The sequence below is a fragment of the Nyctereutes procyonoides genome, unplaced genomic scaffold, assembly GCF_905146905.1.
Source record: "Nyctereutes procyonoides isolate TBG_1078 unplaced genomic scaffold, NYPRO_anot_genome, whole genome shotgun sequence".
Taxonomy (NCBI): domain Eukaryota; kingdom Metazoa; phylum Chordata; class Mammalia; order Carnivora; family Canidae; genus Nyctereutes; species Nyctereutes procyonoides.
Genome location: NW_026575126.1, coordinates 40,530,168 through 40,554,309, shown reverse-complemented (window position 1 = coordinate 40,554,309; position 24,142 = coordinate 40,530,168). Strand labels below are relative to the sequence as shown.

The window sequence follows — 24,142 nt, the reverse complement described above, 5'->3', positions numbered from 1 at the left end:
ACAACACTCAGGGAAGCCCCAGGGGGGCTGCCCCATGGATAGCAGACTCCTTGGAAAGTTTCATTTGCGGAAGGGTAAAAGCAGTTGTGAGAGATGACACAGGCGCGGGACAGGCAAATCTTTGGGGCTGCAGGTGTGGACTGTCACTGGCACCTCCCGGAGGCCTGCCCCCATGACCCAGCCAGCAGAGGCCGGGCTCCGACTGCGAGAGCACGCTCAGGGAGGGGCTCGTGCCCCCGGGGCCCGTGCTCATTGCCTCCTTTTCAGCAAATGCGATAGTTGCAAACTTGCATCTATTAAAAAAAAAAAAAAAAAAACAGAAAAAAGGTGTGCTGACGGAGAGGCAAACATTTGTGTTTCCTAACGTCGCACCGCGCGCGGCTGCTCCTTAACTAGCAGGAGCCATTGGTTTTCCTCGAACGCGTCTGGGCGCCAGAGCCGGGAGGAAAACGGGTCCCCGCAGCCCCCGCAGCCCCCACAGCGCAGCCGGCGCTGCGGGCGGAGGCCTGAGGGCGGAGCCGCAGCGCGCCCGCCCCGCCCCCGCCCGGCAGCCCCGCCAGCCCGGCGCGCGCTCACTGTGCGCGTGCCCAGGACCGGCGGCGGCGGCGGCGTGCGCGGGTCGCGCGTGCGCGCTGCGGCGGGGCGAGGGGCGGCGCGGGCGCGAGTCTGTCAGTGACAGCGGGAGGGGGAGGGGGCCGGAGATGGTGGCGGCGGCGGCGGCGGCGGCGGCGGCGGCGGCGGCGGCTGTGGCGGCTCTTCCGACATGAGGCAGCGGCAGCGGGGGGCACGGCGGCGGCCGCGGCCGCGGCGACGTCGCTAGCTCGGGAGGCCGCCCCGAGCGTGGGCGGGCGTCCCGGGTCGGCGTCGCGGGAGCGGGCTCTGCGGCAGCGCCGCGCAGGGCGGCCGGCTGAGGGGCCCGCGCCCGCCGCGCCCTGCGCTCGGCGCCCGGCGTCTCCCGGCGCGCTGGGCATCCCCGCCCCGCTGGGTCGGCCCCGGAGGCCGGGAGCAGGCCCCGCTAGACGGGCCGCGCCGACGGCTCCTCAGGCTCGCGCCGGCGCCGGGGCCTCGCTGCCGCTCGTCGCCGCCGGCCCGCAGCCTCCCGCGGGGCAGCCGGCCTCTGACGCAGGGGAGGCGCCGCTCCGCGCGGCATGAGGGGCCCGCCGCGGGCGGGAGGGCTGTGCCGGCGACGGCGGCTGGCGGCGTGAGGGGCTCGGCGGCCGGAGCAGGCGAGTGCTTGCGGGGGGGGGGGCGGGCGCCGAGGGGGCGCCCTCCGACCGGGGCCGGCGGCCTCGGGGCGGGACGGGGTGGGGGGGGAGCCCCGCCTAGATGTTTCGTGAGCACTCGGTGCCTCCCTGACCAGACCTCGGCGGCGGCCGCCGGCCGAGCTCGCGGCCCTCAGGCGCGGGTGTACCTGGGCCGGGACCGCTGCCGGGGTGACTCTGGCTGTCTTCGCCGACAGGTACCCGTGACCCCCGCCGGGAGGGTTCTGAGCGCTTGGCAACATGGCTTCCCCGCCCCACCAGCAGCTGCTGCAGCACCACAGCACCGAGGTGAGCTGCGACTCCAGCGGAGACAGCAACAGCGTGAGGGTCAAAATCAACCCCAGGCAGCTGTCCTCCAACAGCCACCCCAAGCACTGCAAGTACAGCATCTCCTCCAGCTGCAGCAGCTCTGGGGACTCGGGAGGGGTCCCCCGGAGAGCGGGCGCCGGAGGCCGCCTGCGCCGGCAGAAGAAGCTGCCCCAGCTGTTCGAGAGGGCTTCCAGCCGGTGGTGGGACCCCAAGTTCGATTCGGTGAACCTGGAGGAGGCTTGCATGGAGCGCTGCTTCCCGCAGACCCAGCGCCGCTTCCGGTATGCGCTCTTCTACATCGGCTTCGCCTGCCTCCTGTGGAGCATCTATTTTGGGGTACACATGCGGTCCAGACTGATTGTCATGGTGGTCCCAGCTCTGTGCTTCCTTGTAGTATGTGTGGGCTTTTTTCTGTTTACCTTCACCAAGCTGTATGCCCGGCATTACGTGTGGACCTCTCTGGTTCTCACCTTCCTGGTGTTCGCCCTGACCCTGGCTGCCCAGTTTCAGGTTTTGACGCCTCTCTCAGGACGTGTTGACAGCTCCAATCATACCCTTGCAGCCAAGCGCACAGACACTTGCTTATCTCAAGTGGGGAGCTTTTCCATGTGCATTGAAGTGCTCTTTTTGCTCTACACTGTCATGCACTTACCTTTGTACTTGAGCTTGTTTTTGGGAGTGGTGTATTCTGTTCTCTTTGAGACCTTTGGCTATCATTTCCGAGACAAAGACTGCTTTCCCCCACCTGGAGCAGGGGCTCCACACTGGGAGCTGCTGAGCCGAGCCCTGCTTCACGTCTGCATCCACGCCATTGGGGTTCACCTATTTATCATGTCCCAGGTGAGATCTAGGAGCACCTTTCTCAAGGTGGGACAGTCAATTATGCATGGAAAGGATCTGGAAGTGGAAAAAGCCCTGAAAGAGAGGATGATTCATTCTGTGATGCCAAGAATCATAGCTGATGACCTGATGAAACAGGGGGATGAGGAGAGCGAGAATTCTGTCAAAAGGCATGCCACCTCCAGCCCCAAGAACAGGAAGAAAAAGTCCTCCATACAGAAAGCCCCTATAGCATTCCGCCCTTTCAAAATGCAGCAGATAGAAGAAGTCAGTATTTTATTTGCAGATATCGTGGGCTTCACCAAGATGAGTGCCAATAAGTCTGCTCATGCCCTGGTGGGTCTCCTCAACGATCTGTTTGGTCGCTTCGACCGCTTGTGTGAAGAGACCAAGTGTGAGAAAATCAGCACCCTGGGTGACTGCTACTATTGTGTGGCGGGGTGCCCAGAGCCCCGGGCTGACCATGCCTACTGCTGCATTGAGATGGGCTTGGGCATGATCAGAGCCATCGAGCAGTTCTGCCAAGAGAAGAAAGAGATGGTGAACATGCGTGTCGGGGTTCACACAGGGACCGTCTTGTGTGGCATCTTGGGGATGAGGAGGTTCAAATTCGATGTGTGGTCCAATGATGTGAACTTGGCCAATCTCATGGAGCAGCTGGGAGTGGCCGGCAAGGTTCACATTTCTGAGGCCACAGCAAAATACCTAGATGATCGGTATGAAATGGAAGATGGGAAAGTTACCGAACGCCTTGGCCAGAGCGTTGTTGCTGATCAGTTGAAAGGTATGTGCATTTCTTTGCCTCGTCATCTCCCTCCCCAGCCCTGTTTGTTTTGGGGAAAATAAAAACCAAACAATCTTTTTCTAGTGTGAGTATCTGGAGGCAGATCAGTTGTCTCAGGACACCTCACCATGGGGGCATCTCAGGGCTGGTGAGACTTTTCCTCTGGTGAGTCAAATATCACAGATCTGTTCACACTGTGACAGTGCTGACCTAGATGAGACCTTTAGGAGGAAGGAGAACTTTGGAAATGTGTATCCTGCCAGTCAGCTGTTACTGTTTCTGAAATTCTGGGGGCAGGTCCGATGAATGTATGGGGTCGGAGCCTGTCAGCAGGCAGGACCTTGAAGTACTTTAACAGATTGTCTCTTTATGTTTCATTTGGTTGCTCCTAAATCCCATTAAAACCTTTTTCTATGCCTTTTTCCAAAACTGTGAAGAATAAAACCTTTTTCGACTTGAGGCCTCACTTTGCTGGAATAAGGAAGTTGGCTTAGCCCTACAGGACTCTCGAGAATTAGATGGAATCATATACTCCCAAGTACACACTGCCTTTACTTAGGTCTCTTTTAAAACAAAACAAAACAAAACATATTTTCAGTTTTAAACTTTCAGTTTTATCATGGTATTTGTCTTATATAATTCGCAGCATTTTAGAAATGCACCCAGAGCAGTGTTTAGACTCCCCTATACCCAACCCTTCGGATTTAGATCTGGTCTCTTGTCTCAGTCTTAAGCTCTTACTGCTGTTCTTGGTATCTTCACTGGGCTTCTTTTATTTTTCTTATTTTCACACAGGACAGAATTTTTTGAGGCCTGGGAAGTGACATATATATAAGCAAGTGGAACCCAAAGTGAGGATTCTGAATACCTAACCCCCAGCCCACTCCCTTTTAGTCTTTATGTTTTACTAAAATCTTCTGTGTTGGCAGTGTGTGTGTTGGGGGGGGGGCGGCATCTGTTTTGGAAGTATGTAAAGAAAACATGTTGATTCTTTTTTTTTTTTTTTTAAATTTTTTTTTAATTTTTATTTATTTATGATAGTCACACAGAGAGAAAGAGAGGCAGAGACACAGGCAGAGGGAGAAGCAGGCTCCATGCACCGGGAGCCCGACATGGGATTCGATCCCGGGTCTCCAGGATCGCGCCCTGGGCCAAAGGCAGGCGCCAAACCGCTGCACCACCCAGGGTTCCCAAACATGTTGATTCTTAAAAGCCAAAATTTGTAAAGCTTATTGTGTTTGGTGGTGCCCATACGTTGCATGATTACACAGTAAAAAGCTCCAGGAAAAAGCTCATTGGGGAAGGAACAGCTTAAGTCAGAAATGAGAGAAGTAGCACTATAAATCAGAGAGAGCTAAGTGGTTGTGTGTGGGGCCTGACATCATCCTATATGCTCAACTGATACTTTATTTCTTCTCTGCTTGTGATTGGAGTTTCTCATGTCATTTACATGTTATTCAGTGATAGCACTTTATCTTTTTCCTGACTTATCTTTATTAATTTTGCTAGTAGTTGAAGAATTGATGGATTTAATAGAAAAATATTTTCACCTGATCTTTCCCTCTGTCTAGAAAGCTCTAAATGTTACATCGATGAGGTCAGAAACTACACTTGGCAGTTCACTCGAGAGATTCGGTCATGGCAGTTGTCTTTCCCCGTAGGAGGGTGACTCTTGCTCTCAGAGTCTAAAGATGCCAGTGGAGCGTGGTGCGGATGTAATCCCTGCTTGACACTTTGGCATCTTTAAGATTTGAGTGTTGCAGGCTCTGTCCTCAGGGGTTGTGGGACAGATTCCAGAGAATGGAGCAGTGCTATGTGACATTATGACAAGGATAGCAGTTTTGTAAGTGGTAATTTGTGTATTTCTTGAATAATCAAAACAAAAAACAGATATGATCATCAAGTGTGTCTGGAAGTCGCCAAGTCTTTGACTCTTTGGCAATACCCATTTTTGTTAACTTATGGATAATTTTATTTTCAACTTCAAGTCAAGGGTCTCAAAGACACAATATGCTAGAATGGGTTATTAATTTTTTTTTACCTTCAAATAGTGTAAATTTGGTAAATTAACTTTTTAAGTTTGTGTATGTTGTATATTTATAGGGAAAAGTTTTACAACTGGATGGAAGGTAGGGGAAGATGGAAGGCTTAGCTAAAACAGTGATAGTTTTATACGGTATTCTCTCCTTTAACTGTTTCCCTGAGGCCATGATTTTTGCTTTATTCAGCTCATTTTGAAAACCTTTGTGGATGGGACTCCAGTAATATAGGACGTCTACACAACTTCCTGCCTCTTTTTGAAGCTGCCCAGTCCTGTTCTCCTGTCATTGTACAAATCTGCTAAATTGAGAACATAGCACAGTTTGTAGAAAACCCTTTTTATACATGAGGTTAAAGTTATATATTTAAAATTTCTAGACTTACATGGCAGGGGGATACCGTGATCATGAAGGTGGTTTTCCCAGGGTGTGGCTTATCCATTTGAACCCTGGATGTGCTGACCCTTGTGATTTCCCCAAATGTGGGAAACTCGACTGCATATAATATATGGTAGCAGGGGACTGCATTCATGCTCTCCCCTGTTTAAAAAAATAAGTAAATAAAATAAAATTTCTTTTAACCTGTCTTGGAGTTTGTGGAGATATTTTCTCTCTACTATGTCAGGCATTAGCCTTTACCTCCCATTTCCTTTTCTGATAATGAGGTTAAAAATACCTAGTAGAGGACTCTATAGAAATGAGTATTTGTAGACTGGGCACTCCAGAACCAGCCTGGCAGCGTGAAAAGTAGCTACTCCTCTGCAATTTATCTGAAAAGGTTTGTGGAAGGGGAGAATTTCATTATTTCTGCACATTTGCTCACTCTTTGAAAATTTTCATCGTGCTCTTATGATGTGCTCTGTACTGTGGATGAGCAGATGGAGTTACCACAGTTCCTGACCTCAGCAAGCTTACAGTTCTAAAGATCATAGAGTGTGCGAAGTCAGGAACGCTGTATGGCAGTGCACATACTGAGGTGGATCTTGAGACCGAGCAGTGGCTCTCCAGGCAGATGAAAGAACATTCGGTGCAGTGGGAGTAACATGAGCAAAGGCTTGGGGTTATGGTTCTTGGTGGGTTGTAAATACAGTAGTTCATTAGGATAAGGGAGGGTGAGGGCTCAAGGGAAGGAGTTTATATTCAATATTGTAGGTAACAGGGAGCCACTGATAGGCTTTAGGCAGGAGGCTTAGGTGATCTAATTTGTAAGTTTAGAAGGCTTACTTTTTTAGTAATCGGGAATGTAGGCTGGAAGGGTATGAGACAGGAAATTAGGAAGTTGTTTCAGTAAATCCCAGGCAGGGTTGATGGCAGCCTTAACCACGGTGACAGCAGTGGCATTAGAGGTGGTGGAACAGATATGAGCAATAGCAGGACGAACTTGATAAGACATAGAGCCAGATTTTAGACAACTTGGAGGGCAAGAGGCTCGATTGTTTGAATGGGAGATGTCCTTTCAAGGTTTCTGGAGCTGACCTTGGGGACAGTGTGGAGTCAGGAATGAGTGAGACCTTTGAAGTTTCTGTGGTATGAATGGAAAATACAGAATCAAGTTGCAGAATATGAAACAGGCCAGGAACCCCTGGCTTGTTCATTCATTCATTCAACAAATAATTTATTTTGTGCTGGGCACAGTTCTAGTGCTGGGGATACAGCAGTGAACAAAACAGAAATTCCTGCCCTCGTGGTATTCTGTTCTTTTTTCTTAATTTTTATTTATTTATGATAGAGAGAGAGAGAGAGAGGCACAGAGATATAGGCAGAGGGAGGAGCAGGCTCCATGCACCAGGAGCCCGACGTGGGATTCGATCCTGGATCTCCAGGATCGCGCCCTGGGCCAAAGGCAGGTGCCAAACCGCTGCGCCACCCAGGGATCCTGGTATTCTGTTCTAATAGGGCAGTCAGGCAGCAAACAAATAAGTGAAATATAAAATTTCTTTTGCATTAAGTTTTAAGGAGAAATCATAAAGCAAAAAGGAGGATATGGAGTGTGTGTGCGTGTGTGCACATGCACCTGTGAAATTTTAGATAGGGTGGCCAGTCACTGAGAGAGAAGGTTGAAAGAATTTTCAGCACAGGACTAGGATTTTGAAAATGATCCAAAAAGTAAGAGGCAATTATTATTAAAGATAGGGAGAAATAGTGGGGTATGAGGGAGGGGAAGAAGCATCCTTTCACACCATTTGGGACAAACCTCTGTTCTGTTCTGCCTTGGGCCACAAGCCAAAAAGGTGAGAAGGATTGTCTGGAACTGTTTTTTGTTTCCTGTAGTAGATAGAGAGTCACAAAGACAGAAGGTGAAACTGTCAGAAGGTATCTATAAACATCTTATTTTCCCCTCTGAAATATTAGGAAGCTGAAATGGAGTGCACAATCACTCCAAATTGACAGCAACAACCATGTCTTTATGAAGGGAATATCTGGTAGCTATTGCCAACCTTTTAGGCTTATGGAGCAACTGGGGGAAAGATTTGCTGGTGTGCATTGGGGCAGATCATCATCAGCTGCTGGCCACAGTGACCAAAACCTTCCCCAAGTGCTAATAGGCAACACTTAGAAAGTTACTGTCTATCCCCCTGCTCGGGCCATTCCTCAAATTGACGGTGGACTGAGGCACTCTGAGCTTTAGCCTTTGCCAACGCCTGTCCCAAACTGGCAGTCTGGGCCCTTGTTGCCTGCCAGCTGGCAGTTAAGTGCCCTACCCAAGTACCTGTTTTAAGTGCAGTTTGCTTGCTCAGGTGCACTCCTTGCTTCACCTGACAGCTTGGATAGCTTGTCACTACCCAAGCATGTAGGCTTGCCACTGTGGTGCTAGCCTGTAGCTGACAGCTCAGTGCTTCCTCTAAAGTCATGTCAAGAAGGCAGCCCTGGTGGCGCAGCGGTTTAGCGCCGCCTGCAGCCCAGGGCGTGATCCTGGAGACCTGGGATCGAGTCCCACATCAGGCTCCCTGCATGGTGCCTGCTTCTCCCTCTGCCTGTCTCTGCCTCTCTCTCTCTCAAAGTCATGTCAAGAAATTCTGTGCTCACCTGCACCCTAGAGTGGGCTGTCTTGTGCACGTTAAAACACACGTTCTTGGGTGGCAAGCTAAGATGAAGCAGAAAATTTGGTTTGGCAACTATGATTGGAGACGACAAACAGCTGTGGTGTTGATGTTCTGGCAGCCCCTGGTGACAATGTATTCAGGCTTCTTCAGGCCAAATTACATGCCTTCCAGCAAGGAGCACACAGGTGTTAATTCTGAGGACCAGCTTTTGAGCAGAATTAGCCCTTGGCAAAGAAAGTTAGGAATATGGTTTGCTGAATGGCAGGTGGAATGAAGGAAGGATGGTAATCCTTTAGGTAGAATTAAGAAAGGGAAAAATTTTAAAAAAAAGATTTTATTTATTTATTCATGAGAGACACAAAGAGAGAGAGGCAGAGACACAGGCAGAGGGAGAAACAGGCTCCATGCAGAGAGCCTGACATGGGACACGATTCCGGGTCTCCAGGATCAGGCCATGGGCCGAAGCGACGTTAAACCTCTGAGCCACCAGGGCTGCCCATGAAAGGGAAAAACTAAAAAGAAGCAAATAGCATAAGTAAAGAAATTTCAGAGTTTTCTTTTATTAGCCAGCCCGATTTTTTTTTTTTTTTGCCAGCCTGATTTAAATAACGATTGTGTTTCTACCTCCTGTTCAATGTCACCTGCAGTACTTCGCTGTGGAATAATAATCTTGAAAGAAAACATTGAATTTTCTATTGTGTATGCATGTGCCTAAACTTTCCTCTTTTTGTTGGTTGGTGATTTCAGTGTTGGGATTTTTATAGGACAGTGATTATTAATCATTAGAGTTCTGCAGGACCCCTCTCCCAGGGTTGATAGATGGTTGCTGACCACCAGAGGAGTGGCTGAGTAGTTCCTCATCCATGCATCTCTTGGCATCATTTGTACTTTGCACATGAGACACTAAAGACCTCTTTTCCCCAGCAGGAACTAGCATCCTTGGAGGGAATTTTATAAGGAGGTGAGAGTTTTTGAAATAGGAAGAGCACTGCCATGTGAGATCTAGACTGGCCTCACTAAGAGGTAAGGGAACTGAGTGCATCACAGGCAGACTGGGGCTATGGCACACAGGGTAATGGGCCAAGGGCAGGGATAGTCTTCCCTGAAGAAGCCTGGATAAGGCCGTGGCGTTCATCAATCTTGTTCATACTCTGGTAGACTGTACCGGCCAAGCCAACCCATGGCCACCTAAGTCAGGTTTGGAGAAACTGTACTTTGTAAAACTTGCTCCTATAAATCAGGTTTTTGTTGTTTTCCCTTAGTATTTGCTGCTTTTGCACTTGTAAGAAAATGCCCAGCATGTGTGGTCTGCTGAGGTTGGGAGAGAGGCTCACTTCCTTAGAATAGGCTGAAGGTCAAGCCCCCAGAGACTGGTGGTGGTAGTGGCAGTAGCAGAACCAGAAAGGGAGTGAGGGACAGAAACAGCTTTGGGAACGGGTGGGATTCTGCTACTGAGATGATCAGGAACAGCTGTGGCCAACTGATGAGGCTTTCCATCAGCCTGTGGTTCCCTTCATAAACTCTTAGGTCTCAGGACCCTTCTATATCCCTAAAAATTATTAGAGAAACTAAAGAGCTCTTGGTTATGTGCCTTATCTATTGATATTTATTATATTAGAAATTGAAACAAACTGAGATGTTTAAGAGAATCTTTCCTTATAATTCATTTCAAAATATTAACAAATCCATTGTACCCATTGTATGTTAATATAAATAACATTTTTATAAAGATAATCATATGTTAAATATATTTTTTAAATTTTATTTTAAATTTCAGTATTGTTAGCTTACAGTGTTATACTTTCAGGTGTACAATATAGTGAGTCAGCAATTTAACTGTATTTTCAAAATCAAAGATATTTGCTGAGAAGAATGGTACCATTTTACATTTTTGCCTTTACATTTTCTCCTTAATGTCCAGATTAATAAAAAACTGCTGGATTCTTGAAAAAACTATTTAAATACACATTAAGAATTTACCAGTTGAACCCTTTTTAAATGTGTTAGCTGGATTTTCTTAACTGCTTTAGCATTCAGTCTGTTGAAGGATGTTGAAGAATGTGTAGAAAGTTTGGCTTCACAGAGATACGTAGTTCAGTAATGGAACATTTTAATAGCTTTTTTAGGTAATTGTGGCTATTTTTCTTTGATGCTGCACCAACACTCAGTAAGTGGTAGTTTCTTGAAGATTAGTTACAAATGGAATCTGAAATCCTATTAGTCAGTTTTTTGGTATGGGATTAAAACTACCCCTGCCACCTTTTATAGGTAGGCTTCATGCCCACTATGGGGCTTGAACTCACGACCTCAAGATTGAGAGTCACGTGCTCTACCGACTCAGCCAGCCAGGCGCCCCAAAACTGCAATTATTTTTAAATTAATCTTTACCCAGGTGTGATTTTGTAACATAATGCATTGGTCATTTGGAAACTATTGGTTTCTTGAGTTTGCAGATCTCTCAAATGTTGACATAAGCAGAGTTTTTAAATACCGGGAAGATGTCGACAATGGCAGAAGTTTTCTCATTCTTGTTTTCACTTGAAAGTTTGAATTTTATCACTGGCAACAAATATTGTCAGTTGTTTTTCTTGAAGTGACAGACTCATTTTGTTCATTTTTCAGGAACAATCTGCCAAATATGCTAGTCTGAGTGACTGCAGTTTGTAGGTCAAGTATAAATGATGTTCCATCCAAAAAGCAGCTAGTTCAGTTTGCAACCCAGACAACTGTGGAGGTGCTTTTCTATGCGTGTGCAGTGGCAATGCTGTGGCCCCACTCCCTATTTTAACACAGTTGCTCAAGGTTGAAATTTAACACAATTATTTATTTTTACTGCATTACCTTCTTAGGTGAAATGGAGTAATTTTTTTTTTCCTTCTGCAAGTGCATCGTAGTAAAGAACACAATGATAATTCAGACAGCCTGGTGTCACCACCTTGATTCCTAGTGGTTTTACTCACAATTGCTTTTATACTGATGCCAGCACTGAAAAGGACAAATAATGTGCTAGCGTTATGAGAATAGTTTTGACCCCACGGATGGATGCCCTGCAGAGGTCTCTGGGACCCCTGAGGGTCTGCAGAAATACTTTGGGAATGCTTCTCTAAGCTGTAAGATAGGAAGCCTAAGGGTTTTGTACCTGCTACCCAAACACACACTCTCATGTATACGAAACCTCTCAGACTGGACATATGATGGACATGGTGCATTTACTGTGCAAGCACCAAGTGACTTTAGTTCATACCTTTATTTTTTTCTAAACTCCTTTCTGGCTCTGCCAAATTTTTGTTGGTGTGTTTAGAGTTCACAGTGAAGACCCATCAACTTTGTTTTTCTTAGTTTTTTTTCCCCAGGGCTTACCCTTTGGCAATATAGTTTAGTGGATGGTTGCATGGGTTTTGGTTTCTGATATATTTGCATTCAGTCCTCAGTTGTGCAGTTTCTGAACTGGGGAGCCTTGGGCAAGCTATGTAGGGACTCTCCAATTTACAGAAGTGACAGTACCTCTGTCAGAGGGTTATTGGGAGAATCGAGTGAGAGGACTGGAAGGAAAGCCCTTGTTAGTGTAGTGACTCGCCCATGATCGATTTATTCGATTAATAATAACCAACTCTTCTGCCCGGCTGAGTCACATTTTGTACTGTACTCAAGGGTGTTTCTTTTTTCCTACACTCTGGTGCAGTCTTGTATAATTTGGTACTGAAACCCAAAACACACCAGGGACTGTGATTGTGTCAGTTTCTCAAATTAAAAAGGGCAAGTGTCCAAAATACAAGAGTGTAACTTGCCCTGGTTAAACTGGAGCTGCCAAGTTTGGCAACTTATTTACTGAAAACCCCAAGGAGTGCAGGCAGTATTGTTCTTGGGCTGCTTCTGGTCCCCAGAGCTTAGGGGTACTTAAGATGATGTGGCCCTTGATAATTGAGGAATTATGGGGAAATCTTCAGCTTGGTGACTCTGGAGATACTGGCTGAAGTTTGAACTAGAACAGTTATTCAGCTCTGCCGTTTTCTACTATAAACTCATGTATTTACTTATTCAATAAATATCAGATGAGTTCCTATTATTTGTGAAGCTTGGGCTAGGTTCTGGAGAAAGAGCTCTCTGCACTCTGGGAGCATGCAGCCTAGAAGGGGAAGTAGACATTAATCAAATTATCACCTGAACAAATATACACTGGACTTACTTATCATATTACAAATGGGGCTGGGAGGTAGGGACTTATCATTTCCATTTCATAGGTGAGAGGACTGAAGCACAGAGATTAAGTGACACAGGGTGGCCACATAGTGGTAAAGCCAGTATTTAGATCCAAGGGGGCTGTATTAGGAAATACTAGTGCCCACTTGGTGGAATTGTGGTGAGGATTAAAGGAGAAAATGATGTTAAGTACGTAGAAAAGTACTTGGCATCCAGTGGCACTCAACAGGGATTAGATGCATTAGCTAGTGAGAGTGGAGCAATTTTTTTTAGCAGCATCAATGGCAGAAAAATAACTATACCTTTGTGTAGCTTTTTCCAGCTCCTACAGTGTTTGCATGGATGCACGTTGTTATCTCAGCTGTTCTGAAGTCTTAGGATCATGGGAACTATGTATGTTTAGGAGTTTATATTTTATTTGTCTGCTTATTTCCCATTATAGGATTTTTTTTTTTTTTTAGAGGGAGGAGCAGTGGGAGGGAGAGAGAGAATCTTAAGCAGGCTCTGCACTGGGAGTGGGGGTCAGTCCCAGGACCTTGAGATCATGACCTGAACAGAAACCAAGAGTGGGACGTTTAACTGATGGAGCCACCCAGGACCTCCCTCTCCCCCTGCCTGCCCCTTGTAGGGTTTCCAGGCTGAATTGGTTTCTTAACCTCTTCCAAAAGTGACCAATGACTTCTTTCAAGAGTCAATATAAATTCTTGGATTTTAGCTTATTTAATATATTTCACTCTGTTACCGAGATCATTTTTTTTTTTTTTTTGATGCTTAAACTGTCCCATCTTGGGCCTATGGGAGCACCTTCAGGTTGCACCTGAGTTCTTTTCATACAACCCTGTAGTCTTTAATAGCTTTTTTACACATTTAGTAATATTTTTAAGGAGATGAGAATAGGTATTAAAATTTCATTAATTTTGTTTGTCTGATAGGTTTATTCCAAGAGACTGAGCTAGTTTTCCCTCTCCTTTATTATTTTTTATTTTTATTTTTAAAAAAGATTTTATTTATTCATTCATGAGACACACACACACACACACACACACACACAGAGAGAGAGAGAGAGAGAGAGAGAGAGGCAGAGACACAGGCAGAGGTAGAAGCAGGCTCAGGGAGCCTGATGTGGGACTCGGTCCCAGGACTTCAGGATCACGCCCTGGACCAAAGGCAGGTGCTAAACCGCTGAGCCCCCCAGGGATTCCCTCTCTCCTTTTTAAAAAAGAAAATTAATAGTATATGCATGTTTATATGAAGAAACAGCGCTGCAGAAGAAACAGTTTGTGCTGCTTCAAGTTCTTTGGAAGCTTTAATTTGTATTCTTACAACTGAGAATTGTAGAGCAATGCAGCATTTGTTTGTCCTCTCTTCCCACTAACGCCTGCCCAGGGACAGGTGCCTGTGAATGTGGATAAGTGGAGACAAAGAAATAAAATGAAAGGAATCCTAAACCAAAATGTAGACTGTTTGCAAACTGAAGAGTGCCCTCAGCCTGGGAAACCCCCTCCTCCAGCACAGCTGTGGAACGTTCCAGAAGGCCCAACTCCAGGAATTCCCTTCATGGGAAACTTGTTCTGAATAATGCTTCCTGGAATGACTGCCCTGCTGCTCCCCTTTCCATCTTGCATAACGTGTATTTGACTTATTTATTTTTGTTTAGGATCTTTCTTCATCCCACTAGAATGTGTCTCCAGAGCAGGGATTTTCCTATGTTTTATTTTCTGCTGTATTTCTAGTGCTGGGAACATAGTCTGGCATATAGTAGATGCTCAATAATATTTGTTTCAGTGATTAAATGAATGCGTGATTGCATGAATATATACTATAACTACTTACACTCTACATGTGGGCACTCTCTTGTTTGTGAAACTACACCCTGGACATCCATACTGAATAGACCAGAAGGTAGATGGAGGGCAATGATTGTTTTTTAAGGAATGGTTGAGTGGTTAAATAGGTAGGATCTTGCAAGGACCCAGGGAAGGAGGCAGAGAGAGAGAGCTGCAAACACGCAGTGCCTGGTGACCTAGGACATGGGTGCTGGAGAACGAGCAGCCTCAGGACTGAGGGCTCCAGGGTGCTGCCAGTGAAGGCTGCCAGGCAGTGGGGGCTGGGCTGTAGGGCAGTAACTCAGGTCACTGAAACCCAAGTGTTTATTTAGGGCCCAGGAAATGTGGAGTTGAATGGCTTAGTTTAGGCAGTCATTTTTAAGCTTTTTAAAATGGAGATTTCAAGGAGTGTATTTATCTTTAATAATACTGTAGCTCCTTATAATTCTTATTTGATTATCATTTATGCACATGAAAAACCAGCATATCCTTTTTTTGGCAAAGCTCCAGGATAGTCTTTGTGCATAATTTCCAGGATTTTTATGTAATGCTATTAAATTCATTTTTTTTCCTTCCACAGAAAAATGTGCTACTGAAAGCAGCTTTTGAATCATTTATATTCATGTTTGAATTGTTTGGGAAATATTAACTTCAGCTTTTCGCCAGTTAGTTTGTAGAGAGGAAGAAAACCCATACGTATATGATTTATTTTCTTGTATATGGGATATTAAAATACAGTAAACCATTAAGGCTTTGACATTTTAAGTAAAAGAGTCTATTGCACATGGTTCAGTGAGTTTTACCCTGTTAAGTGTTAATATTCAAAGTGTGGATTGTATTGTATTTTGTAACTTCATATATGAGTTCTTTTCCCCATGAGAAAATGCTTATGGTCATTAATGTTAATTTTTGTTTTGTGAATGAGCTGTCTAAAATTTGGAGAATTAGCTTTTCATCTTAAGATGTTTTCTCTGCTATAGTGAAACACCTTCTGCTTCTCAGTTTCTTCCTATTTGTAAAACATAAAGTTTGAATAGATCCCACTCCCTTCTCTAAAAGCAGCAGAGTTTCTCATATGATTGGAAAATAGTATGTGTTCTTAATATGAAGAAGTAGTTTCTTCTTCATCCATCTCTTTAAATGTGAGCCCTCATTTAGGCACATCTAGCATATGGAAACTCAGATTTACAGAACCTAAATTGCAGAGCAGGTGTGTGATTCTTCACTTTCTATATAGGATTCTTTACTTGCTTTACATACCAATGAATAAGATTGAATTATAGGAGTATAATACATAGTTTTTTTTTAATCACATTTGTGACATAAAGCAGAGTATCATTAGAGGAACCCCACTTGATTTGTAAGTTTGAGAAATGCTCTTGAAATGGCTTGGAGAAAATGTGACTAAATTTTTAAAAAATATGCTTTAATTCCTGTTTGAACATTATTTTAGAGAAAGATTGGAAGGTTAGTTGCCAATACAATTAATTTCACTGTTTTGGCAGATTTTTCCACTAGTAGAACAGAGCAAATACTGGATTTAATAATGTTCGTACTGATAATTCCATTAACAAAAGACTTGCTTGCTCCGGATGGTGAGTTCCTGGACCTGCCAACTGTATACTTGATGTACCAGAGTCATATATTTACTGTATATTTAGCATGACTCTAGTAGTCCAAAAATTAATATACCTGGAAAACATCTACCTTTGACCTTGCAATTAGAAATTAGAGGTCAACAGTGATAAAAGGAAATCCTTGGATTTAATTATAAAGGATTTATAAAAGATTTTGAATGGTCTTCTTATCCTGTCTTAAGAATAGCAAAGCGGCTCAGGAAGAGTAATATAATATTTGTTGTAATGTCCATTGCTGGTGAAACAAAGTGGCAAAGGAAAAACACTCTACTTTGTCCTCAAAGGCAGTGTTGTCATTGGCTACATGTGTCATCTGACCTGAGAGAGAATTTCACCCCAACAAAGACCCACCTTGTGAAACTGTAGCTCCCCTTAGAGAAAGTGTTATTCACAGCCTGTTGGAGTCACATGTTTCTAGGACTGAAGCACTGACTCAGTGTGTAAGTAACTGCTGAAGGTCAAAACTCTTAGAACTACCATGCAAACAAAAAATTTTCTGTTTTTGTCTCTGACACACATTTCACAGCGAATTTCTTAGCTAGAGTAGCTTCATTAACTCTGTTCTTTTCGGCTCCTGAAAGAAAACCGTGATTCTGAACACTTTCAGAGCTGATGGTTCTCAGATACCATCTTTGTCCCTCTGCCATCTGACGTTCACATGGAAATGTTTGGTTTCGTGGCTCCAGTCATGATGTTACTTTATTTAGTTGCTATTAAATTTCCAATTCCATATACTCCCCTGGAGGTATTCCAGTTTGCACTAAGGTTTCTGTTTCTTTCCGCAGCATTGCTATGGTGTGTGGAACTTTCCTGAACAAGGAATGTGAACAAGAGTCTCAGAGTGGATGATTTTTTCTTTTCTTTTTTTCTTTTTTTTATAAAAGCTTTTTTTGAAGATATAGTTCGCATATCATACAGTTCATTCATTTAAAGCATTAATTTGGTGATTCTTAGTATATTCACAGATCTCTGTAACCATTAATATAAGCAATTTAAAAACATTTTTATTACCCTAAAAAGAAACCCTATAATCATTAGCAGTTATTCTCCATCTCCCCTAAAACCTCCAGCTCCTGGCAACCGCTAATCTACTTTCTGTCTCTAGAGATTGGCCTGTTCTGTACATTTCATATGAATGGAGTCCTACAATATGCAGCCTTTTGTGTCTGGCTTCTTTCACTCAGCATACTGTTTTCTGGGTTCATCTATGTTGTAGTATGTGTCAATACTTCATCCCTTTTTATGATACTATAATAGTCTATTGTATGGATAGACCATATTTTATTTGTCCATTGATGGAAAAAGACCATATTTTATTTGTCCAGTTGATGGAAAAGATCTTCTTGTTTGAATTTTTTTTAATTAATTAATTAATTTATTTATGATAGTCACACACAGAGAGAGAGAGAGAGAGAGGCAGAGATACAGGCAGAGGGAGAAGCAGGCTCCATGCACTGGGAGCCCGATGTGGGATTCGATCCCGGGTCTCCAGGATCGCCCCCTGGGCCAAAGGCAGGCGCCAAACCGCTGCGCCACCCAGGGACCCTGATCTTCTTGTTTGAAATCGACAGTCAAGCTGACTGAAAATAAGTTGAAAGGTTAAAAAAAAAAAACAAACCTTATTATTATTTAATAATAAACCTTGATTAAAATTTAGGCACTTTGTTTTCACTGCTGTTTACGTGATTTCCCAAAAGGCATGATTAAATGAGAATTGATACCAAATTGTATGTTAATAAAAATGTTTCACATAATCTTTTTTTTTTTAAACTGCTGTCCTCTTTTCTGTGCTTGATCTAGGTTGATTAAATGTTAAATTCTCTGATCCTTTTCTTTTCTCCTATGCAGATCCCTAAAAGACAGCTTTAGAGGAAGCATATGGTTGAATATGAAAGCAGTCTCATTTAGTATGTTAAATATAAATATCAATTAACGTAAGCCTTTCTGGATTTACCAAGAGCTGAGGATTTTCTCCTTTAATCAAACAGACATTTTCCTCTTTTAACCTGATTAATTAAACATTTGGTTTTACATTTCTGAAATGTATATAACACTTCATAAAAATGAAATATATCAAATAAATTAATTTTCCCAATGACTCAGTTATTTTTATTCTTGTCATTCAGTTTTTGCTGAAACAGCAATTTTCCTATAAAAATAAGAATTTGCTTTACTATAGATTAACCAAGATTACTCTGTTTTTCCATTTCTTAACATTTTAAAATAATTTTCCTGCTTGCTCTCTTGCTGTCAGTTTATATAGCTATTGGTATGTTTTTCTGTAACAGAAAAACTTCTGTTTTTCTGGTTTTTACTTTCTTCCATAAAGAAGCCTAAATAACTAAGCTTATTAACTCTGTAGATATCGTTTGATTAAGAGAACTAAGAATTAGGTCTCTGTGCAATTTTTTGGTTGTCAGCTATATTCTGAATAAGTTGCTAGGTACTGAGTTCAGGATGAGTAAGATGTTATGACAGTTATTTTTAGCATATTTCTTAAAGGGGAGGAGAAAGGGAAATTTGAATCAAATTTATGTCTTCATAAATAGAGCATGGTTTCCACAAGACCATAGATTTCTTTTGACTAAGTGGAACTAGAAAATGGGTATAACAGATTGGATGAAGAATTAATTAGAGTTAATTAACAATTAACTCTAGTTACATTACAAAGCTAAAATGTGAATGTTTAATTAGGGAAGTATTGATGTTGAAATTTACCAGAATTTTGGGAAAGTACTTTGCAGACTTACCCAAGAAGCCTCTGGTAAGAATGACTGTATAGAGATTTTGCATGTTGTCTAATATACCTACCAAGGAAGAATAGGCTACATTTCTTCTTTTTTTTAAACTGAGGGTGTGCATGGATTCTCATCCCAGAAATACAGTAGTTTGGCATTCAGCAATGCTAGTTAGTTGTTCTTGCTTGTTTTGGGGAGGTTTGTTCTTTCTGAAGAGTCTCGCTGGGAGCCAGACTACCGGATGGGTATCCAGCCAGGTCTGTGCTCTGCTCCCTACTCCACGGGTTATGCGGCCATGTCTGCCAAGTTTGCTAAAGCATTGGCCCTCCAATTTTGTAAGGCTGTTCTTTTAGATTAAAAATTAAAGTAGTTTCAGGTTGCCTGGGCAGTTCAGACAGTTAAGTGTCCAGCTCTTGATCCCCACTCAGGTCTTGATCTCAGGGTTGTGAGTTAAGCCCTGTGTTTAAAAATTAAAATAAAATAAAAATAAAGTCAATTCTTAGGAGTACAGATTGTTAGCTCTTAATTTTTAAAGTGATTAATATGTGGTTACTTCATAAATGGCAGTCTGCATATTGGTTTTCTCTCCAGGGGAGCACATTGCCTAACCTGAAGGGTTTTTCGGTTGAGATTAATGAGATCATGCACATTAGAGCACCTGGCACATGCTAGGTGTGTAGCAGATGTTGATTTTTGCCCTCTTTCCACCCCACCCAAACCTGTTTTCATGTGCATTGAAATCCATGTAATAGAGGTTACCCCATAGTAGCTATGAGAAGCAGGGGGCACAGTGGGAGCATGAGTCCTATAATGGCGAAGCCTCTTGCCCAGCAGGTGCTAGTGGCAGGAAGCTCCGCACCCCCCCCGTCATTCAGGGAAGAAGTCAGCTGCAGGCTTCCCTCATATCCAGAGAGACCTCATCTTTGATACTCACCTGCCCTTCCTTTGTGTCTCTTGGAGCCCTGATTTTGGCCTCCCCCAGGCCGTGCATGTGAAGCACAGCGTGATCCCAGTAAGGGAGAGCATAAAAACAGGTAGATAAAAAACTGGACACAGTGTCCTGCACATGGTGGGGTGCACAGAAAAATAAAGCTGGGTGAAAACAGTGTCACTGATAAGAGTGATTTTATATATGATGGGTGAAAGGTGCATTCATCTCTCTGAATAGATGTGAGTTAATATTATGGCTGATTCAAGACCATGAATACAACACTTGAATTCCCCCTTCCCACCTTCTGTAGATAAAGAAAAATGTATATTCACATGTCAGATATTTAGTTAGATTTCTCCACGGGGAAGCATTAGCCGCTTGTCCAGTGCCTACACTCTGGGGTGGGGTGGGGTAACATTTCTTATGTTAGTCTTTGTAAGATGGTCTGAAAAGCCCTTGCATGGGGGACTCAGTATTTATTGAAAGCTAACTTGCCTCCCAGCCTAAATGCAGGCCTGGTGGTGCTGTCCCAACTGCTTTCATAAACTTTCTCTGATAGTGGTCCACTGATAGGCTTCTTGTGCTTTATCTAGAACTTTCTAAAGCCTTAAATCTGCCACTTCCCTCCCACTCCCACCCTTGCTGTTATCCTAGAGTTTCCTGATGCTCTGTTCACTTTTTTTTAAAGTGACATGAAGTTTATATAACATAAAATTAACCATTTTAAAGTTAATAATTCGGTGGTATTTCATGCATTCAGTGTTGCACAACCATCACCTCCGATTCTAAAACATTTAAAAAAAATCTAAAAAAAAAAAAAAAACAAACATTTCCATCACCCCAAAAAGAAAACCCTTTTGGTGTCCAGTAGCAGTCACTTCCCATGCCTCCTTCCTCCTAGCACGTGACATCAACTAACCTTCTTTCTGTCTCTGCATTTCCCTGTGCTAGATATTTCATAACAATGAATCGTACAGGGATCCCTGGGTGGCGCAGCGGTTTGGCACCTGCCTTTGGCCCAGGGCGCGATCCTGGAGACATGGGATCGAATCCCATGTCGGGCTCCCGGTGCATGGAGCCTGCTTCTCCCTCTGCCTGTGTCTCTGCCTCTCTCTCTCTCTCTCTCTCTCTCTCTCTCTCTCTCTCTCTGTGACTATCATAAATAAATAAAAATTAAAAAAAAAGAATGAATTGTACAATGTGTCTGGTGTCTTTCACTTAGCATCATGTTTTTAATGTTCATCTACATTGCAGTGTATACTGAGACTTCATTCCTTTTTATGACTGAAAAACATTCCATTATATGGATAGGCTACATTTTGTTTATCTGTTCATTAGGTGATAGACATTTGGGCCGTTTGCACCTTTCAACTGTTGTGAATAGTGCTGCTCTGAACATTCATGTACACGTTTTTTTTGTTTTTGTTTTTGAGTAAATTTTTAAAATTCTTTTTTTTTTTTAAAGATTTTATTTATTTATTCATGAGAGATAGAGAGAGAGGCAGAGACACAGGCAGAGGGAGAAGCAGGCTCCACGCAGGGAGCCTGACATGGGACTCCATCCTGGGTCTCCAGGATCATGCCCTGGGCTGAAGGCGGTACTTAACCGCTGAGCCACCCGGGCTGCCCAATTTTTAAAATTCTTTTGCATATATGCCTAGGAGTGGAATTGCTGGAACTTATGGTAACTGTATGTTTATGTTTTTGACAAACCTCTACTGCTTTTTAAAATGGGAAACTTGAAACTTATAAGAAGAGCCCTGTAAAAAGGCACATCTAGCAGCTAAATGTTTCTGAAAACTTCCGTGGTAATAGCTAATACTATGAATTATGTATCTTGAAACTTGGAATGATATTGTGGTTGAGATAAAACTATAACGTAGATATAACATGTTTAGAGACCTTTTCTTACTGATAAACATATAGATTTTGGCTGTCCCCTTCAAGCTGGCATTGGATTTGGCAACTTTATTATTGTGTGTTAGATAAGCAGTTGGTATCTAGGGCAAGCTTTAAAAAAACAGTACTATTTAAATATTGACCAAAAAAAAAAAAAAAAGCCCAAAACAGCTCTAGGAACTTTCTTGTTCAAATGAATTTCAAACTATCTAAATACAGCGTGGTAAAATTAGTCTTCCCCGCCCGTTGCTGTGGGGTCGAGTGAGCCCATGGGCCTCTTGTGCCCGTCTGGGACACACTCTGCTTGTTAGCTATCCTTAGAACGCAGGGATGTGGGATACTGTCCACAGTCAGCAGTGTTCCCACAATGCGTCCTTAATATAGAATGTTTTTCTAAAAAAATATTGTCCACTGAAAGCTCAACTCCCAAACGTGGTCATCAGTTCATAGTTCATTTTTATTTGTTTTTGTGTAGTTAAAACAAGAAAGAGTATGTAAACTTGTCAGTGTTACCAAGTGTCAGTACTTTTTAGGATAGAAGAAGAAAAAACTGAGTTTCTAATCCTAAAAACAGTATTCCTCCTTTAGGGCAAAGGGAAGACAGTGTCCCTCTGTGGCTAGATGGATGAGTTTGGAGGTCAGCCAGGCTCCATTCTGGTGTTTGCAGAGGAGGTGGGGTGGGTGGGAAATGTTCATGGGTGCCAACTTCAGCCCTCCCCCCTGGGGAGTGGTATACTCCCCAATCGGGTTTATTGGCTTCCTCATAGGGCAGTTTGGGAAATCCCTTAGGACAGCTGGATTATGATTGCCACAAGTGGAGGATTCCCAAAACTATCAGGCAGCCCTCAGGTGAGTAGAGTCCCAGCAGGTACCGTTTGCCTTTTGTTAGGATGTTATTCAAGGCTGTAGGTAGGTAAGTAAAATTATTCTGGATAAGTCGGAGTAGCTACTCCAGGGGACAAAAGGAGCATAGTGTGTAGAGCATAGTGTGTATGTCAGGAGCCCATCAGGGAGGAAACCAGTCCTTGAATGTGCCCTGTGACTCTGCTGTTGGCTTTCTCTCGCTCGCTCGCTCTCTTTTTACAGATTTTATTTACTTATTTGAGAGAGAGCACGCACACAAGCAGCGGGGAGAGGGAGAGGCAGAGGGAGAAGCAGACTCCTTGCCTGAGTAGCATGGCTGATCCAGGATCATCCTTGAGCTGAAGGCAGGTGAGCCACCCAGGCGCCCTTGGCTTTCTTTTTTAAGCCACTTTTGCTAGCATACATTTATTGAACAACATTGTTGAGTACCTACCAGAGATTGAGGATAGGAAGACAAGCAAACTGTAGTCCTTGTCTAAAAATCTCCCAGACTATCCCTATCATGCTGGTGGAAATATGAAGTGGAGTGCCTGCAGGCTGTGGGTAAAAGCCTGATGGCTCCTTGAAACATTAAATGCAAACTTTTTGAGTGACCCAGCAGTTTCACCTCCAGGTGTACATCCAAAAGAATGGAAAACATAGGTCCACACAAAAATTTTTGCCTGAACATTTATAGCAGCATCTCTCGAAATACCAAATGGTGGAAACAACCCAAATGTCCATCCAGTGCTGAATAGATAAACAAAATGTGATCTCTCTGTACAGCGGAATATTGTTCAGCCTTAAAAAGGAAGGAAGTACTGATTCATGCTACAACCCGGGTGAACCTTGAAAACTGAAGTGAAAGAAGCCAGTCACAGAAGGCCACATATTTAATGGCTGTTTTAAGTGTTCAGAACAGGTCAATTCATAGCAATACAAAGTAAATTAGTGGTTGCCTAGGGCTGAAGAGTGAGTGCTAATGGGTCTGGGGTTTCTTTTTGAGGTGATAAAAATGCTCTGAAATTGACTGCGGTGATGGTTGCACAACTCTGCAAATGTCCTAAGAAATCACTGAGTGTATGCACACTCAGTAAATGGATGAATTGTATGGCATGTGAATTATAGCTCAGTATTTGGAGTTGTACACATTTCGGAGGACTGGTTCATGTGAATCATGGGACTGATGTATATAAACTAGGTGCCAGTGTGTTAGTTTACTCTGGGGTCATGTGCTTTTCCAGTGGCTAGAATGTTCATATCTACCACCTGGGGCACTTCCTCATGATATCAGGCTATCTGGGAGGGCCTAATTAATAGTAACAAGATTGCTTAAGGGGTATAGTATTTGAGCAAAGGATCTTAAAGTGTGTGGTATTTTATTTAGCCATGGGGAAATCAGAGTGAGTGAGTACATCTTCCAGTGGCTGGAGTACTTATGTCCACCAGATTGAGTACCTTCCCTGAACTGTGAAAGCACCTTCAAAGTTCCTACCTCGTGCTTTCCTTAAAGAAGATGAGTTGTTGCAGAACAAGTATACGAAACAAAACCTCACCAAAGACAGAAAACTCCCTGTTTTATAAGGAATGCAGACATATGTAAAAATGCTTACAAATAAACCAAGATGGCTTCAGATTAGTAGTGTGAGAGTTCATGAAGACCAAGCTAAAAGTAGCTTTAAAAAAAGGAATTTATTGGGATGGCTGGATGGCTCAGCAGTTGAGCGTCTGCCTTCGGCTCAGGGCGTGATCCTGGGATCTAGGATAGAGTCCCACATCTGGCTCCCAGC

General features: G+C 43.6%; 1 protein-coding gene and 1 non-coding gene across 2 annotated transcripts in view; both read left to right on the top strand.

Moving 5' to 3' along the window:
* The first annotated feature begins 727 nt into the window (after window positions 1-727).
* The window catches only part of ADCY9 (adenylate cyclase 9), a 121,642-nt gene continuing 98,227 nt past the window's right edge, over window positions 728-24,142 (top strand). The window contains exons 1-2 of the mRNA XM_055339961.1: window positions 728-1,226; window positions 1,460-3,195. Coding sequence (XP_055195936.1) covers window positions 1,503-3,195 — 1,693 coding nt within the window. The 5' untranslated portion in view covers window positions 728-1,226; window positions 1,460-1,502. The remainder of the gene's footprint in view (window positions 1,227-1,459; window positions 3,196-24,142) is intronic.
* Window positions 5,612-5,777, top strand: LOC129520356 (U1 spliceosomal RNA). The gene has a single exon (XR_008666588.1). It is a non-coding gene; the product is annotated as a U1 spliceosomal RNA (small nuclear RNA).